Source organism: Lepidochelys kempii, chromosome 3, assembly GCF_965140265.1.
Source record: "Lepidochelys kempii isolate rLepKem1 chromosome 3, rLepKem1.hap2, whole genome shotgun sequence".
Classification (NCBI taxonomy): Eukaryota; Metazoa; Chordata; order Testudines; family Cheloniidae; genus Lepidochelys; species Lepidochelys kempii.
The window spans coordinates 156,216,504-156,236,901 of NC_133258.1; the positions used below are offsets into that span (position 1 = coordinate 156,216,504).

Consider the following 20,398-nt stretch of genomic DNA (forward strand, 5'->3'; position numbering starts at 1 on the left):
GCCACCCCTCCTCCCTCCAGAGTTTGCACGCAGCCATTTCCACGTGCTGTTCCCGCCTGTCGAGTATCTTTTACAAAAATTATTATTATTAATAGATTTGTCATAAACATACGAAAATAGCCCAAATGCAGGAGCTGAGTTCAGCAAATTACTGCAGCTGAGTGTCAGTACAGAGAGACAGGAGAGCCATAGCACGCTCGGTGGAATAGTTAACAGGCACTGATTGCCTGGAAATCAGACTTCAGGGAACTGGCAGGAAAAGAAGAATTGTAAAAGAGCCAGCAAAATAAAGAAATAGACCACTGAACATGTGTGTGGGGGAACTGGCCACAAGCCCCCAGCAGAAAATTCCCCACCGTTGCTAGAGGGAGGACGGTCCAATGCTTAGAGCTCTAGCCAGAGACCTGGGTTCAAGTCCCTTCTCTGCCACAGACTCCTGGTGTGATCTTGGGCAAATCACTTGACCTCTCTGTGCCTCAGATCCCCCTCCGTTAAAATGGGGATACAGCACTGCTCTACTTCATGGGGGTGTTGTGAGGATCAATACATTAAAGACTGTGAAATGCTCAGATACTACAGTAACTAGTAATAGCCTTAAGCCTGGTGTGCCCTCCCTTCTACGAGTCGGGAGCATGTTGTGGCAGCAGGGGCTAGGGAGGGGTATGGGGTGGAGTGCCACATCAGTCTGGCTAGCCTCCATTGGAGTAAGGTCCATTAAGGATCCTGCATAAGTGCTAAAAATTAAAAGCAGCCTGGAAGCTGCTCTGAATGTTGGCTGCAGCTGGTCCTCAGTGTTAGGGAGACAGAACAGGGGAGAATCAGGCCCAACAGAGTTACACTGAAGTAAAACTGGAGGACATCAGAAGAAAGTTAGGTCTGAATCCCTGCTCACTGACACCAGTTTTCCCCTGGCGTAACTCTGTGGACATAAAAGGAATTACCTTTATCCTGAGGGAAGCAGGAACAGATTCCAAGGTACCAAACCAGGGGGAAATAAAGAGAGATTAGGGGCCAGATTGCGTCCTGCTCTGGTGCTGGGGGAGGAAAGAGACACAGGCAAGAAGCACCCACACCACAGGCTGGCCTATGCAAGAGCACACTGCAGTAGCATCTAACGTGAGAAGGGACAGCTTAGCCCTTGCTCCATCTGTGAAACAAATCACTCAGAAAGGGGAGAGGAGAGGTGAGGCCATGAGCCCATCCCATCCCCTCCACACTAGCCCATGGAGAGAGGCCAGCACCTTGGAGAACATAATCAGTCTATGCCATGTTAATGGGTGATGGTGACCAACGTAACCTCTGTCCCCAACCTACACCTCCACGTGCACCCATCAGCCCTGGAAGAGATTGTGGCACAGTTCCCCCAAGTACTGCCTCCTTCACCAGCTAACCCTAAAACAATGACAAGCAGCAAGCAAATCAAATCGATGATTAGACTGAACATACGTGACATAACCAAAAGCCATGGGATGCTCTCAGGACTGGTAATGTTTTCATGCTCAGTTGTTTGGGGAGGAGATTGTACCAGTTCATGGAACGCCACAGGATTATGATGTCACACGCTCCATACAGGTATGAGCACCACAGATGGAAACATTAACGTTAGAGGGAATTTTTCAACAGAACTTTTTTTTTTTTGGCTGGAAAATACCAATTTGCCAAAGCCAAAGCTTGTCGCTAGAAAAGGTCAGTTTAGACAAATTTCCCCAACTTGAAAAAAAAAATGCGACCAAGAAATTTTCAGAAGGTCTCCTTGACATTTTTGAAATGAAAAAAATCCCGGTTTTCAACTTTTTGTTTAAAAATTAAGCTAATTATAGTACGAAAAAAGTTTAATAAAAATGGTCAGAATCAAAACAAAATGTTTCAAAATTATCAATTAGCGGGACCACCCTGAATGCAATCTGAAGAACCATGAGGGTCAGGCTTCCAAAAAAGGCACCCAACCCTTAGGCCTGCATTAAAATGATCAGGATTTCACCACCTATTTGGCCGTGACTTGCTCTGTGTATTTTTTTGAATGGGTGGGTGGAGGCAGTTGCACTGAGTCATGCATGAACATGTTACATGCCCCGAATGACATTGCCTGCTACACTCAGAGCAGATCACATTAAACTATGAAGATTTTATGTATATATTTTCAGCCATCACTGAAATGCGGCAGCTGTTCTGCAACAGCATCACTGTGCATCTGTTCAGGACAGTGCGTGAAGAAAACCTTATCCCACTGAAAGCACCCGAGGAACTTTAAAGAAGCACAATGCAGTCTGGCCAGAATGAGTCTACTCTTGCCAAATGTGCCCTAACATCACCTTATTTTTACCTCTTATGAAAGACAGCACTTTCAAGCAGCACAGCACCCCCCTTGCACCAATCCACAGCACTAGTAACTCACAGAACAGGGTGCTCCTACTGAATTACCCACATCAGTTCCTACAACACTTGAGCCTATCCTTGGGAGTTTCCCATCCAAGTCTCAAAACTGCTTAGCTAAAGACCTACATCACAGCCAAGGTGCTACAGGCCTGATTTTCCGTTCACCTGCACGAGTGTAAATCAGGAGAAATTCCTGAAAGTCAGCAGAGATACACTGGTCTAAACCCACTGTGCGTGATGAATCAGAATCATATGCCTGCAGGCCCTAAACGTTATCGCTCTGGAGTTCTTGGCTGCACTGCTGAAAACCTGTCCAGTAACAACCATCTGCCACTGGTATAAAGAGTTGTGCAACAAAGGATGAATGTAATAGAAGAGTAAGTTACTACCCAAGAGGCTGAGAGAAAATGCATTCACTTGCCAGCAAGGCCAAATTCACTATTCCTGACAGACATTTGCAACCTGAGTTGTATGAGGTGGACAATAAGTTACCAAGACCACTGAATACCCAGCAGACACCCCGCCCTCGCATTGTGATAATTTGCAGGAACAATTGGAAACAGAAACACTGAACACTTTAGCTTTTCGGTGTTACAGGGATTTCATCAGATACTCTATAAGGCACTCTTAAAAATTGAAAGCCAGCTTTTCTATTACTCAGATCCTCACTCAGCTTGCTTTCTTTTTTTGGTTCTTTTTCCTTTTGCTTTTTACACGTAAAAGTACTTGGTGATTTGCCCCTCTTTGAAGTACCTCTTCTTTATAGACATTTTTCTTTCTGAAATCAAATACAGGCAAATATATTGCAATAAAAAAATAAAGACAAATCAAAATATTTTGGGTCAAATCCCAAGGTCTTTATTCATTCCTTCCACACAAAAACACCCATTGCTATCAAAGGGAAAGATCTCAGGATTTATCCTAGTGAATTTACCTACAGTCAGTTATCGAATAAGGGCTAGATTCTTTTCTGAGTTACTTTGAATTGACACCAATGTAGCTTCCTTGACTTCGTTGGGTTTAATCAAGATTATGCTGGTGTAACCAAGCAGAATTTGACCCTAACTTTTCATTATAAGGATAGGTTCCATCTTTCTTTGTCACTTGCATTTTCCAGGGATTCTCTTCATTTAGTTCAGGACAGGAGTAAGTGTAGAATCAAGTCCGTCAATGCCACCTGTAAATAATCATCAGTGCAAAATTAACACTGATGCAGGCAAAATGTGAATGCAGACAAGAGAGGCCAGTGTTTGCAGACCTGAGCCTACATCTTTTGCTGGTGTGTACTTTTGTCACCCCTTAATACTTGCTGGTTTATAAAAATGACTCCGGACCTTGATTTCTCTGTATTTACGAACCCTTAATTCTCTCCATGGCAACATAATGGGGCCTGTGGAAAAAAAAGCCCAACAACATAAAGTGCCAGAGGGGTTGGAGGTGATGGTTGTTGAAATCAGACAGAGTGAGAGAGACGAGACAATGCCCGTTAAAATGAACTGCTCCACCAATCCAAACTGACTAATTATGTAGGAGATGGAGAGAGACATTACACCAAGAATAACCATAGTGAGCTTTGATTGCACTGCAGCTTCCGCATTTTGTTCTCTCAAATACCCACCAGCTCTTTGAAATTCAAGAGTTCTCTTATGTTAACATCCAAAGGTAAAAGCGTCTGTAGAGCTGTATATTTACTCACTGTGAGAGATGATTAGGAAATTATAAAAATGGCCAGGGGTTTGGGGGGGGGGAAGAGAGAGGAAAAAAATAGTCAGCACAAAGTGCTAATTATACAGTTTCAGAGTAACACCTGGCTTGTTTTTGCTCTTTTAATCAGAGTCATTTGAGCTATGGCACAGCCTCTATACAGGACCTACATACTGCCTAGGGACTGGATGCATGGCTTCACCACTCCTTTTTCTCAGCAACTGTAAACACCAGATTACGCAGAGAGGGGAGGTTGCAGACAGGGCCTGCTTCTACTTGTGAGTATTGGAAAATGAAAGACATGATAGCATACCCACTAATTAATTACCTAAATATTTGATCTGGAATGTGCAGTGCCCATATCAAGATTTTTGCCCAAGAGTGTTTTTTGGGTTGTCAGTAAGAGGTAAATAATTAAGCCTCCTGATTCCAACTCTGAAGACTCAGATTGCAGATTTAAAGAATAAATAACGACCACACAGTGGAGTAAAACCGCACGTCTCCCAACACAAGAATTTTGTGTTTAGAAAGCATTCTCGACAGCATACCACAGCGGATGTGACAGGCTAAGGTGGGGCAGTTGTGAAATCATTGGAAATCTGGCTCTCGAAATGAAAAAAAAAGAGAGCAAAGTGAAACCTAAGCATTTAAATAAAAGAGAAGAAGCTGGTATATGCAATGAGAAGAGACAGAGTCTAAGCCAGATGTTAGCAGTAGGAGGGATTAGATTCTTGGAAAAAGGTAAGATCCCACGTACCACAATTGGGACCTATGTTACAGCATCATTAAAACTCTGTTCAGACTGACACTATACATGGGACTGAGCCCTGTCCTGATTTGGCTACATCCTTGGATGTTAACAGAGTTATTGCAGTTCAGGGACAAGGTTAAAATACAGAGCCAAACCATCAGCTGGTGTAAGTGTATCTCCATTGAAGTCAGTGGAGCTGCATCAGTCTAGACCACTTGTTTAAGATCGTTTGGCTCACTCTTGGTCTAGCATGGTTAGTTCTCATTCAAGTTCTTCCACAGAAGTATGAGGTGCTGGTTTCCCTTGTCATCTGAGGTGCCCCTCTCTTAACAGCCCAGTAAGCCTCTTAAAAAGTAACTCTCTTACAGTTCATTGACCCTGCTTAAAGAAGCAGCAAGTCTTCCCGAGGGTGCAGTCTCCATCCCCTGTTGATAGATGAGTCATCACCTCTTCCCCTTGTTGGCTTGATGGCTTTGTTTACCTTTTATGTAAATGCCTCTGCCTGATGACCAGGTTGGTTAGACAAGCACACACATGATCCTTTCTGACCCAGACATGGTGATTCCCCAATCACCTTGTGAGCTTTGACAGTTCCGTTTACTGCATGTGTAAATTGCAATTCCATTGTCACTGGTCACCCGCTTCATTTGTATTCGAGACCTGAGGAGACCTGTTTTCTACTTTGTTCAAATACAGACTTTAAAACATAATAGCAGAAGACATCTCTAATTCCACAGGCAGCCTTGTCACATATGTTTCACAATTGTATAATTGACCAGTGTGTTATTAGTTTTCAAATGATACCTCACAAGGCATATTTTCAAAAAGAAAAGGAGTACTTGTGGCACCTTAGAGACTAACCAATTTATTTGAGCATGAGCTTTCGTGAGCTACAGCTCACTTCATCAGATGTTTACCGTGGAAACTGCAGCAGACTTTATATACACACAGAAATCATGAAACAATACCTCCTCCCACCCCACTGTCCTGCTGGTAATAGCTTATCTAAAGTGATCAACAGGTGGGCCATTTTGTACAACTATCATTGCAGTAGTGTGTAGGGTGTTAATAGTGGGGTGCTTAGGGTCACAGCCTCCCAGAACTGCTGGCTGGGACAGTGTCCATCAGCAGCTTTCCCAGTGCAGACCTGTGTGTTAAAGGCATAACATGAATGGAATAACATTTCAACAATAACAATGAGGAGTCCTTGTGGCACCTTGGAGACTAACAAATTTATTTGGGCATAAGCTTTCATGGGCTAGAACCCACTTCATCAGATGCAGGGAGTGGAAAATACAGTAGCAGGTATTATATACATACACAGTACATGAAAAGATGGCAGTTGCCTTATCAAATGGGTGGTAAGGCAACTCCCATCTTTTCATGTACTGTGTATATATTGTGACAAAGTTCCTCCTCTGCCTTGGTGGGTCCTGCACTTTTTGGCGGATTTGCTTGCCTCAGAGGTTCATGGCAGTCCTCAGTTTGGCCGCCTCTGCTAGAGGCTCAAACCTACCGTTCACGCAGCTAACCTCATCACTGGCCAGCATGGGGGAAACGGAGAACAATCCCTGCAGACTCTGTGTCCCACCTAGTGGGTCAGGAACAGGCCAGATCCCTTTTACAAATTAGACCTTCCCTTCTGGTATTTCTCACAGACCAGGTCAACTCATCCTGTGTTTGATCAGGAGTTGGGGGGATGGGGGGAACCCAGGCCCACCCTCCACACCAGGTTCCAGCCCAGGGTCCCGTAGATAGCAGCTGTCTACGTCTTTCTGTATCAGCTGCGTGACAGCTACAGCTACAACTCCCTGGGCTACTTCCCCATGGCCTCCCCCCAGCACCTTCTTTATCTTCACCGCAGGATCTTCCTCTTGAAGCCTGATCACGCTTGTACTCCTCAGTCCTCCAGCAGCACACCTTCTCACTCCCTGCTCCTTGCATGCCCCCACTAACTGATGGGAGGTCCTTTTTAAATTAGGCGTCCTGATTAGTCTGCCTGCCATAATTGATTCTAGTATGTTCTTAATTGGCTCCAGGTGTCTTAATTAGCTTGCCTGTCTTAATTGGTTCTAGCAGGCTCCTGATTGCTCTAGTGCAGCCCCTGCTCTGGTCACACAGGGAACAGAAAACTGTTCATCCAGTGGCCAGTATATTTGCCTTCTACCAGACTCCTGTACCCCACTGGTCTGGGTCTGTCACAATATATATACCTGCTACTGTATTTTCCATTCCATGCATCTGATGAAGTGGGTTCTAGCCCACAAAAGCTTACGCCCAAATAAATTTGTTAGTCTCCAAGGTGCCACAAGGACTCCTTGTTGTTTTTGCTGATACAGACTAACATGGCTACCACTCAAAGCATTTTCAACAATATTAGTCTGGACAAATTAAGACGACCCAAAGGAATAGCAACCCTCATGCTTCAAGACTTAAGCTGAGTGATCGCCTATGGAGGTTAGGAAGAAAATTTCCCTAGTGATAAAATGCTGCATAAAAGACACTGAGATGGATACAGGCAGTGCTGAAATTTGTCCTTCAACATTGACATGAATGAGACTGAGGGAAATTCCTCAGCAATGGGTGGACAGCCCATCCATTGGCTGGAGAAAGCAGCCCAACTAAGAGCATGCTCTGGGAAGGTTAGGACAGGACAGAGCAGGGAGGTGGATGCAGAGATAATACCCCGCATGCCCCTCCTTTCCTTCCTCACTTCAGGCTCTGGAGTAGCCTGCTGCATCCCTGCCTCTTTTCTTGCTGCCCAGTTTGGCATCTGCCTCTCCTGCAGCTCTGAGGACAGTAATTCCCCAGCGAGCTTGGGCGCTTTGCCTACAGTATCATACATTGCAGTAATTCCTCACCTGGCAGGCTGCCAGTCACTGGCACTTCGCAATTCCTGTCCTACTGAGTTCTTACAAGAGTTTGGCTGATTCTAAAACTTCCCAGACTGCCCCAGCTATCTTTGGGATGAGACATAAAACAGAGGTCCTGATCACCTGGGTTCATTAAAGATGACATATGGCCCATTTTACAGGCATAGGCCCATCAACTCTGCTGTTCCGGTCAGATTCCAGTCTGGGAAATTCCATTGTGTCCCCCTAAAATCCCCCTTATTGTTTCAGGTGGATGTAGGATTTATCTTCAATTTTTTGTCTTGCAAGGTGCTGAGCAACCATTGACTTTGATGGTTGCCTCTCAGGATCAAGCCCATAAAGCACAGAATGCTCCACCCCAGAGGTTGCTGCACTTCAGTGGGAGATGCAGGAGGTATTCCCACATGCTTGTTATATAGCTTGAAAAGCACCTTGGGATCCTCCTGGATAGACAGGGTTACATGATGGTAAGATGTTACCAGTAATCACTGCTGAGCCTTTACGGTCGATCCAGGCCTTGTGAGGTCCAGCTCCTTCACTTCAGTATTGCTCTTTACCCTCCAATAACTGCTGTGCCACTGTGGATGTCATTCAGCTCTCCCTAGGGAGGAGCAGGGCAGCAAGGGCAGGAAAATAACATGGAGTTTTCTTTTTTAATTCAAGTTCGTAGGAGGTAGAAGGAGAGATCAAAAAGAAAAGAATGTTGGAAAGGAAATAAAGGATGGCAAGTATGGCAGACAGCTGAAAAGGGGTTCCAATTTCTTTTCCACTCTCTCTGTTTTCAGATATTTATATGACCCCCTCACCATAGTTTGTGAATGTCTCACAATCTTTAATGTATTTATCCTCCTCACAACTGCCCAGTGAGGTAGGGCAGTGCTATGTTACAGCTGGGGAACTGAGGCACAGAGAGACTAAATTACTTGCCCAAGGTCAAACAGAAAATCTATGGCAAAGCCAGGAATTGAACTCAGGTCTCCTGACGCCCAGTGAAATATACCCTTAATGACAATGCCATCTTTCTTCCCATCTGCCACTGGTTTCTCCCTTCCCATCCTCCTCTTTTTTTTGTTTTGTTTTGTTTTGTGTTTTGTCCCTAAGAACCTACTTAGTCCCTGAGATGTTCATATATACTAATGCTGGTACAATAATTCCCAGAGAATCATGCATTCAATCATTTTTGCCTTTTTTCCCTGTTGGCAAATGGTGGGGGAAACGGACCATGATTTTCTTGAACCGATTCATTATTCAACATGATCTTTTAATTTTTGCCAGTGACTAATTCTTGGGATGCAGATTGGTCACAAATGGTGCACTGCAGATGTTCAAAGCGTGACATCCACACGTTGTGTCACACTGACTAGTGACGGAAGTCACACAATATTATTTCCATCCCCTGACTGAAGCACTCATGCCACTGGGGATTGAGCAGGATGTGCATATTTTACAATCCAATTCAAAGTTTGCTCACAGTGAATATTAAGTCTTCAAGCTAAAACCCCACTTTAGAAGAGGATTCAAAATAGTAAGGATCTCAGATGTCTATGGAAAAAGCCACAAACACGGTCAAACTGACACTTACTTTTGAGTTCAAAGGATTATTAATGGTAAATTTCCCCCACTGTTTTCTCATCTTCAGTACATACATGCTACGTGTTCCAATGGGCTGATGTGTCCAGTTAGGACGCTACAGCCTATCCCCACTCTTGTGAATTTTACAGGACACAATTTCTCTTTCCCATTCTTGTTCCTCATGTTGATGATGATGCCCATTGATTTGTTATGAAGACTCTTGGGAGTGGTCATTATCTTATTTCACTGCCAGGCAGCCAAACTCAGAGCCAAAGCTCTGCCCCCCAGCCAGGCACAAAATATTATTAATTATTATTATATATATTACTATAGCACCTTGGAACCATAGTTAGAGACCAGGATCCCATTGTGCTAGGCACTGTACGGGGCTCAGGGATAACTTTGCAGGGAAGAAGGAACCCATGGTAGAGAGAAGATGAACAGTGAAACAAAGAGGTAATGCTGCCCAGTGATTAGAGCCTGAGTTCTCCCCAACTGCCATTCATTCTCTCTGTGACCTGGGACAAGTCAAACAAACAATCTCTTTCTGCCCCACTTTATCCCCATTTATAAAAGGAGGATAGATAGTGCGTACTAATTTCACAGTGCCGGTGAGAAGCTTAATTCAAAAAGATAGTGGATGGAGCACTCAGCTGGGACTCAAGACACCTGGGTTCTCTATTCCAGGCTCTACCATTGACCTGCTGGATGACCTTGGGCAAGTCAGGTCACCATTCTGTGCCTCAGTTTCCCCATGAGACAAATGGGAATAATGATACTTACCATCCTTTGCACTTTGAGATGTACTGATGAAAAGTGCTATACAAGAGCTAGGTATGACTATTAGTATTGTTGCACATAAAGTGCTCTGAGATCCTTCAACGGAAGCTGTTACAGAAGCAAGAAGTAGTATTAAGACAGATTTCATGTTGACTGTCACATGAGAAAATGATCCAAGAGGTTACCGATGTCATGGAACGGAGATCTGTAAGATTTAATTAAGCCAATCATTTGCTGAGTGAGGAAAAAACAGACCAGGGGGCCAGATAATTTGTCCTACAAGGGCTTAAGAGGAGACAAGATCTGAACAGGGTCCAAAGGCAGGCAGGAAATGGAGGTTTGTGCATGTTTGGAGCTGAGCCAAGGTGGGGCAGGAATTGAGTCACCAGTCCTCTTTCCTAACAAGAGCTGGAGCCGCCAGGGTCTGGTCTAGGCCTGGGCAGCCTGTTCAGGACTGAATCCAGACTGAGTCTGCTGAATCCAGCCTCAACATCAAAAGCCACATGAACGGACAGCACTGGCTCCAGGATCCCATCCCATGGGCATAGGAGGGATGAAAAAGCCAGTCATTTCCCAAGGACCAGCGCAGAAGAGCTCTGGGAACCCACCCCAAGGAAGTGGGAGAGTTTGGGGTTGGGTTTGCTTCACCTTCAATTTGTTTGATCTGTCCAAGTTTGTACAGCCCTGGTTTTGACCCAGTACAAATAGTAAAACTGACCATTCCAGGCCATTGCACTGTAGCTGGAAAGGAAATAACCTTGAAATGTCACCATGAACCTGTGGATATCTTGTGGCAAGTAGATGCTGTAATTAGAACCAACCCTTGAGGTGCACATCACCAGATACAACATGTGAGTCAGATTGGACAGAGAGATGTGGAAGGGGAGGAGGAGCTACAAGGACAGAAGCCGTGAGTGAAATCATAATGGCTCAAGAGAAGAATCAAAGTAACCTAACCAAACCAAACCCCTCCATGAAGGAGCAAAAAAAAAGGATGAATGAACGGGCTGTTAATGACATAGAAATCAGGGACAATCCCATGGGGAAAATATGATAGAGGAACAAGGAATAAGAGGGAGATCTACTTATTTTGCATTACTAATCCAACCATAATTATAATAAACCAACTGTACCTGGCTACACGTGTATGTACCCATCACCACAGCAGCTAGGCACAATATGAGGAGTATATTGTGATCCTAACACTTTCACATGTCATTATCACTCCTAGAGGTTGTCTCCCAAGAGTAACACTTCTGCACCATTCTGCTACTCCATTACTGGGGAAAGCCACTTTGAAGTGAGGAGCTTAACAACAGACCTTAAAAGTGGTAAGAGGTTGGCTCATCTTGACCTAAGGTAGCAGGGAATTGCACAGTGCCTCCCCCTGGAGACCTCCTGTCATGCATGATTGTGGCAGGGAGGTGGTCTCAGAGAACTAAGCCCTTGCCCATTGTTGGATTTAAAGATAAGGGGCTGGATCTTGGATCAGTCCAAACTCAGGTCAGAAATGTTGAGATAAATGGGCCTACAAATTTACTCTAATTGCGAGCTCAGCTGTAAAAAAAACGTGAGATGTCACAATACCCTATAGTGACAAATGTTGATGGGGAAAGGTACGAAAAGGAGACAGACTAAATTAGTCTAAACAAAAGGGCCTACTAATAGGGTTCAAGGAATATGTTAAAATCATACTTGGTAAAAACAGAACATGTGGAATCAGGAATTTATGAACCAAAATTGGTGTGTCAGATAGTAGGTCTAAGTGGTGGACAAAATAATGAGGGGATGGGCTATTCAACCCATCAATCCCTTTGTGTGTCCTTAAAGAAAGGGACTTTGGAGGAAAAATAAGGAAAGAACAAACAGAAGCTACTGAAGCAAGCGTCACCATCATGGCTTCCACCCCCACTGTCTCCTGGGACGTCAGACCTTCTTCATCCTAACCCTGAGGAATGACCTGACCAGAGTGGGCCAGAGATTGATGTACCCAGATGATATCACCACCCCTACCAACTCCAGCGGAATCCCAACCACCACCTGAGATGAAACGGGACTGGACATTAACAGTGCCAGCCCACCTCAACTAATTTCTTCTCTTCTGTCCCCAAGGACAGTTATTACCATCTTTGATACCCTCTAAGAGGCTATCAAACATGGGATTTTTTCCCCCTCCACAACTCTCTCCAGCTAAAGGGAAAGGTAACAGGAAATGTTGTTAAATGAACATTTTTCCTTCTTTTCTGTATCTATAATAAAAGCTTTAAAAGATTTTAATGGGGCATTTGCCATGGTATTATAAGGGACCTAGGCATAGGCAGTCTGACCTAGAAGTCATAGCTGGGCTGCTGTCATTAAGCCCAGGGTGGTCACGAGGCAGTAGTCAGCATGGAGGGATCAGACTAATTGTTAGAGCTGGGATCAAAAGGCAAGATCCAGGATCAGAGTCAGAGTCAGGCCAGGTCAGAGACTGGAGATCAGTAAGCAAGGTGAGGTCTAGAGCCACCACAAACCAGAAGTCTGCATGGCTGCCCAGACAACTTCCTTGGGCACCCTCCAGGGTTAAATAGTGAGCCTGAGCCCATCAGATGGTCACAGGCTGCTGTCACTATGGTCCCTTTGAGCAGTTCTTCCTAATGCAATTAATCTCTGCAGTGCTCCTTGCATATGATTCTCTGAGGCCTCCAGATGGGGATGTGAGAACATCAGCTGTGCCAGGCTCCGCAGACCCGGCGTTCTAGTCCAGCAGCTCCTTACCGGTACTAAGGATGCTGAGATATCTGTATACCAAATCCTGAGCCTTGTTTAACGCTGTTTAATGTTGGACAATGACTGGGTTATGCTAACACCTTTGGCCTGTATTCCATCTAAATGAACTTAACAGGCGTCAGTACAGAGTGAAGAGACGGTGCTGTGTGTCTATTAGATCCATCCAGACAAAGGGAGGTGGTGACACAGTATGAGGTGAGACGTGAAGGAGCTGGGATGGGGAGTGATGCCATGAAGGAAAGCAGGAATTCAGCTGCAGAATGGTCAAACTCACTACAAGCATGCGTCTTCCCAAGAAAGGGTTCTGCTCTCAGACAGATGAAGCCATCAGGGGCTCAAAGGAGTGAAGGAGATGTCTAGCAAGCAAAGATGAATCTGGCCCTGGTCAGCAACCTATGCCTGATGGCAAAGGGCTCTTTAATGTCCGTGGCTCTCACCAGTGCAGGCCTGAGGCCCTGTCCTTAGCTGGTGTAAATCGACCTAGCTGTCTAGACCTTAATGGAACTCTGCTGATTTACAGCAGCTGGGGATGTGGTCTGAGTTGGAGTGGCCACAAAGAAACATTTGCGGGTGTATGTCATACTCTGTGGAAATTTCTCCATGTCACCAAGCCAATACAATCCGTCACATTTGGCAGACTTGGCTCCTGAGAGGCCCAGGACTCTGATAGCAGGAGGGGCTGCAGGCCACGATGACCAAGTCACAGATCTATGAGAAGGAACTTTACGCAGCAACGGCCTGAACTGCATGCTCTATTGCTCCAGGCAGTGATATCAATCAATTCCCTGCCATTGCAGGAATCTGAGGCTTTGGTGCATTTTGATCCCTCCTGTTCTCTGCCTGGGTCACACAATAGTTTAGTCTCCTGAGGATTGTAATACTTTGGTCTAATTCCAGTTATTGGCTTAGGATGGGGGTGAGGGTGGATGGTGTTGACCTCCTGTGATATACCAGAAGTCAAACTAGAAGCTTTGGTGGTCCCTTCTGGCCTCAAACTTGATGAGTCTATACCCTTCCCTTACTTACATGAGTGTGAAATATACCAGTCAAATGTTTATTATAGAAACAGGAGTGAATGCATCTGACCATTGCTATGGGATAAGCCACTGGACAAGGTGCACAGATCTAACAGGACAGAAGGTGTGGATAGGTTACAAGAAATCTTTCCATTCCACAGCAAAGAGCTATGTAGATTCAAGACCCACATTGGAATTCAAAGCTGCTTTTAGAAACCTGCAATGAAAATGAAGCATACACTATATCCCCCTACAGTAAACCACAGCCAAGAACAAATCAACAAATGGAAGAATGGCCATGTGCCCAGACCTCTCCACAGCTCATTTAGAAGTGTTCAGAAACTGTCTTTGAAAATGCAGCCTCTTTGTGACCCATCAGAGCTTCTCAATTAACTCTCCTTGCTGGCATCACATGTGGCCTACAGGTGTCACTGGAGAAGCTCAAAAAATGAAACTAAAGCAGACCTCTGCAAAGCCACAGATATCCCTTGCTGGCTATGGCAAAACACAGCATTGATAGTCAAATGAATATAAAAACTGCCATCCCGAGATCCATCTAGATTGGTGACCTGCTTCCGACAGCAACCATTGTCAGATACTGCAAAGGAAGCCACAGCATAATGCACCTCCTTGTGCAAAACTGCTTACCAGGGGTCAGATGTCACGCTATCCTCAGCTACTGATCATCTTAGGGCCTGGGTCAGTAGCCTTTGCAATTTTACCCTGGTAAGCGTAGCTGAAAATGCTATTGTTATTCATGCAAACATCTAACCTTTTTTGAAATGTGAAGGAGTTTCTGTCATACTGTGAGGAAAGTGGCACACATGTTTTTGGAGCAGGATCATAAAAACCATGCTGCACTCACATATTCCTTTGCATAAGTCTGTCTTACCTTCTGATAGTTCTTAACAGAGTGGACCTGGCTTCGTTGTGGAAGGTGATGATGATACTTGTTGATGGCAGATCCAGACGATAGTGCAAAGTAGTACATCTGAGGAGGTGGAAAAGATACAGGTATCACTAAAGTTCCGGAATGTAAAATGGCAGCTTATTTAATAGACACAAACATTAAAGGCACAGTATAGAGGTAGACAGTACTCATTCAGAGTTCTCCTGGCATGACTAAAATAGTGGTATTCTGAGCTATTCTTTTCTGTTTGACCCAGAATCTATAACATCCTACTGTGTGGGATAAGATGCCTGGGAATTCTACCATCCCCCTTTCATTCAGCTTTGTTTCCAGGTGTGGGTAAGCCTATTGTGACTAGCAATGGACATCCCGAAAGAGGTTCAGCTTATATAGACACAGTGTTTGAGGAACCCAAACAGACTTTTGATGTGCATTCCTGGCATAAATATTGTTACATCGCAACACAAAAAGTATTAGGCACCGGGGCCAGCCCAGAAGAGTTCCCGACAGCCTGACCAGCCCCGTCTTTCTCCTGAACTTTGGGGATTGGGACCCAGGGCATAAGATTCTTTCCCCATGTAGGTGGTCCCTTCCAGAAGGCTTGGGATAAGCTCCCAGATCTTGGGGCTCTTTTGACTGAGAAGTGATCACACCACACTGAAAACATTTGCTTATCCAGCCCTGAGTGTTGTATGAGTAAATGCATAAAGAAGATGTCTCAGATGCAGCTACGGTACAATGGTCACACTTTCTGCTTCTCTAGCACCCTTCATCTAGGGAATCTAAAAGCACTTTACACACATTAATTACTTATCCTCACAATCCTGTACAGCTGGTATTATTCCTCCTACTTTACAGAAGAGTCAATTGAGGCACAGAGAGGTTATGTGAATTGCCCAAGGCTACACAATGAAGTAGTGGCAGAGCAGCAATTAGAACCTAGGTATCCTGGCCCCCAGTCCTTTGCTCTAACCACTAGACAATACTCCTTTCTAGTTCAGATGCCCTCTTGGATCTACCAGCACTACATCCCAGTTCCTCTCCCTTCCCCAAGAAATGGAGAACAGAAAGCTCTTCCTTTTCCGAGTCACTCACCAGTGCAAACATATACTTGGTTCAGTTTCTGACATGAGTGAGCCAAACCTACAAACAAGTGCATACTATGCAGCATTTCACAGAACCAAACAGAGCTGAGGAAATTGGTATTTCAGTGCTGACTGGGGAGAAAACTGTGGTCAGCTGAAACTTTGGGTCCTCAAACTGTGGGGCATGCCCCCCTAGCCCACACAGGGGGCGGGGATGGAGCACCACCCAGCCTCACCCTGCCTCCAGCTCTGCTCCGGCCCTGCCCACAGCCGCAGTCCTGGCTCTTGGACCCGTCCCCAGCCTTGGCGGCTTCGCTCCCAGTTCCACCCTCAGCCTCAGCCCCCTTATTCCTGTCTGTGTTCCCCCACCCCCACCGGAGGGGGGGGTACAGACAGGAGCAAGGGGGCACACAAGCCTGAAAAGTTTGGGGACCACTGGTCTAGTGGCTATAACACTGGTCTTAAAATTAGGAGACCTGGGTTCTGTTCCTGCATCTGTCAAGGCCCATGGGCAAATCACTTCACCTCCCTGTACCACCCTTTATCTTGTCTATTTAGTTTGTAAGCAATCTGGGGCAGGGACTGCCTCTTTCTTGCTAATGTTTGCACAGTGCTCAGCACAATGGGACCTTGATTTCATACAGCTTGGGACTCTGGTGCTTCCATAATGTAACGAACAATTCAGGCCACCTCGTTGTTCCCATATATGAGTCTCTCTTTGCTTCTTGCCCCTTTGTGGTAGAAATAACCTCATGCAGAAGTGGCATGTGAAGTTCTACGTCAGTCTATAACAGTGATAGGCTGAATGGAGAGCAATCTTCCAATGTTCATGGTGTGTAGGGACCCAGCTTCTCCAGCCCCCCGCACCGCACTGTGTTCACTCCTCTGGTGTTTCACGCAGCCTGCAGGAGCTTTGTAGTTAGATCCCCAAGACTTTGCCATGCATCACCATCAATGGGTTTCTCTGTGGAGCCTGAATACGAATCGGTCTCTTACAAGAGAAACCATTTTTAAAAGGCTCCTTTGACATATTTAATTGGATCATTCTCCTGTGTCCTACAATAATACACTCACACTCACAGTAGTTTTTCCTATTAGCTTATATGAGAACTAAAACTAAGACATGTCTCTGATCTGAACACTGCTTGCTTGTTACAGACTGTATAATTACTCTCTCCACGTGACTTATAAACAATTATCCCCTAACTGCTCCCAGATGTGTGTCCTTCCACCCATTTTGAACCTGGCACCAGCAAGGAGTTCTGTGTATCAAACCAGGGATGCTATTTTTGGCAACGTAATGAAAGGGCGTGGAAAGCACTTGCAAAATACATCACCCAGACAGGGGGACAGTTTAGGAGATGCGCAGATTTATTGATTCCACAGAGACGTGAGGCAGACTCCTTTTACTTGGGTGTCATACACTTTTAAAACTCCAGCTGCAATTATGGTACAGCCACTTATGTACAGTATCTGATTAGCCAGCTGCCAATGTTTTCTTCAGGCAGGAAGTTGGTAGAACGGCCAAATCTCCAAATCCAAACACTTCCAGGCTCGGCAAGCTTGGGTCCTAGCTCTGGATAATGGGCTGAATCAAAACCCCCGGGGCCTGATTCTCTACTGCCTTGCCTCTGGGGGGCCTGATTCATTATTCACCTGCACCTATCAAATGGGTATAAAGTGCCATTGTTCTGACCTGGTTTTACACCCAGGTGTATATCACTGCACAAGCTGCAGGGCAGTAGAGACTTGGACCCGAGGTCCGAGTGCACCATTGCGCGGGTAAAGTTCCCTTCTGGCTCTGAATTTTGTGGCTCAGGACCAGCTATAGTAAGGCGCCTTCAAATCATGCTTTGTATATCTGACACCGAGCAGAACAGCACCAGTTCTCCTCCCACCCCAATTTTGTACATGGATAGCTTCAGTGGTGTTATTCCTGATTTACACCAGTCTGAGCAAGAGGAGAAGCTGATGAATGGGGACATTTGTCAGTCGACTAAAAAGGAATGAAAAGTTCTAGCAAGGTTCTTCCACCCAGCCCCTATGTTTGTTTCCCAATGTAACAGCAGCTAAAGCCCCTCGTTCCTGAAGAGGCAGAGCACAGTTTAAGCTGTTGACTACAAGTGTTCTTTTGGCACTTGCTTGGGCGATAAAAACCACAGCTTGGAAAGGCATTAAATTCAGTATGTCCAGACTTATTCGGTGTGACAATTACATCTGGGGTCATTTCAATTTAATACCACCCCGCAAGTGAAAATTGCAGCATGCCACCCTAAAATTGCTGTAATAATGAAAATAAACCCATTAAGAGCTGCCTGTGCTACCTCGGGCTGTCACTGGATAAATGCTTTCTGCTGCTTATGGTACCTCATCGGTCATCCAGTTGCCAAGAAGGGGAAAAAACCACAACATTTTAGGAAACCAAGATTATTCCTTAAAAAAAAAAATTACTGCACTGCTTGTGTTTGCACTGCCGTGTAGCTCACAGTCGATGAGCCCTGTGCATGCTCTGAAATCCTGCAGCGAGGCAGGGAAGAAGGACTAGTAGAACTATTGCTTATGACAACCCCATGCGAGCTTGGCTGACCATAGCATGGGGTCTGTTCAGCCTCCGACGTGCATGAAAGCCCACAGCAGCAAGACATGCCTGTGGATAGTGAGAATTAACAATCAGTTCTAACGACTTGCCATAGAGAGTTCTTCAGGGGATCCCAGGCTGTGCTGATTAGCTTCAGATCAAAAAAGCATTAAGATTTTGTACTGCCATCATGGCCTTCCTTCGCAAGATCGCAAAGACTCCACATGCAGTCAAAAAAGCTAACAGAAGGTTAGGAACCATTAGGAAAAGGATCGATAATAAGTCAGTAAATATCGTAATGCCACTATATAAATCCATGATACGCCGATACCTTAAATACTGCATGCAATTCTGGTCATCCCATCTCAAAAAAGATATATTAGAGTTGGAAAAGATATAGAGAAAGGCAACAAAAATGATTAGGGGCATGCATAGGTGAAAGTAAGCCAGTCCAGTCCAGTACGGCATACCAGCAAGAGCCAGTACACCACCGATCATACCAGCTTCCCCAGCTCGGCAATTTAAATGGTCCAGGGCTTTAATGGCCCCGCCTCTTCTGGTTGAGGCCACGCCCCCTGCTCAGGACTCCGGTGTACCAGTAAGTCCTTTCAGTTACTTTCACCCCTGGGGCATGGAACAGCTTCCAAATGAGGAGAGATTAAAACAAGTGGGACTTTTCAGCGTGGAAAAGAGACAACTGGGGTGGGATAGAGGTCTATAAAATCATGACTGGTGTGGAAAAAGCGAATAAGGAAGTGTTTATTTAGCCCTTCACATAACACAAGAACTAGGGGCCATCCAACAAAATTAATAGGCCGCACGTTTAAAACAAACATAAGGAAGTCTGTCTTCACATAACACACAGTCAACTTATGGAACTCATTGCCAGGGGAAGTTGTGAAGGCCAAAAGTGTAACAGGGCTCAGAAAAGAATTAGATAAGTTCATGGAGGATAGATCCATCAATGGCTGTTAGCCATGATGGTCAGGGATGCAAGCTCATGCTCTGAGTGTCCCTAGCTTCTGATTGCCAGAAGCTGGGAGTGGACAACATGGGATGGATCACTCGTTGACTGCCTGTTCTGTTAATTCCCTCTGAAGCACCTCACATTGGCCACTGACGGAAGACAGGCTACGGGGCTAGATGGACCACTGGCCATACTGGGTCAGACCATTCTTATGTTCTTGCTCATTAATGAACTAAGCCTTCCTGCCCCCCATGAGGTAAGCTAACCCCATTTTTCAGCCTGGGAAACTGAGGTAAGGAGAAGTGAAAGGCTTGACTCTGCCTTATTCACACTGAGCAGTTTATTGCTCTGCAAGGAGTTCCATTTACATCAGTGAGCCTCCACATGTCTTAACCACAGTGGCTCAGAATGTCTGTATTAGAGACTGGAATAGAAGCCAGGACTGATGATTCCCAGAGATCATTTGACTCTGCATCCCCTCTTTTGTAAATCCTCATTACAGAAATAAAGATTACTTCCAAAAAGAGCTGGCGGGAACATGGAAGTTCCATTGAAAATGCCTTTTCATCAAAATCAAAACATTTTGTAGGAATATGCCGATTTCGACTAGATTTCATTTAAAAAATCCAAATGAAATGTTCTGTTGAAACTCTTCTCAAAGTTTTCATTACATGGAAAATTTTGGAATTTGTTGGGTTTTGTTCTGCATTCTGGTTCCCACTCACATCTACTTCCAAGTAAAACTAATAGTTTTGTCAAGGCGTGAGAAGATCCATTCTCACATACAATCTCTCAGCCTATAGAGAAAGAGATAGAGCTGAACACATCCCTAGCACTCCACTCACCATTGAATAACAGATCAAATGCCAGGCTCTGGTTTTGCTCTTCAAAGCCCTCAATGAGTTGGGCCCAGGACCCTTGGGGGACCATTTCACTCTTCATGACCAGGCCTACTGGACACCAGGGGTCTGTCAGCTACATGGGTCAAACCTGAGTGAGCAGAAGACAGCAGTTTCT

General features: G+C 45.1%; 1 protein-coding gene across 2 annotated transcripts in view; it reads right to left on the reverse strand.

Annotated features, from left to right (window-relative positions):
- GALNT14 (polypeptide N-acetylgalactosaminyltransferase 14) overlaps positions 1–20,398 on the reverse strand; it is a 184,524-nt gene that overhangs the window by 53,429 nt on the left and 110,697 nt on the right. For both annotated transcript variants that reach the window (XM_073338658.1, XM_073338657.1), the window contains one exon: positions 14,734–14,832. In XM_073338658.1, the coding sequence (XP_073194759.1) occupies positions 14,734–14,832 (99 nt within the window). The remainder of the gene's footprint in view (positions 1–14,733; positions 14,833–20,398) is intronic.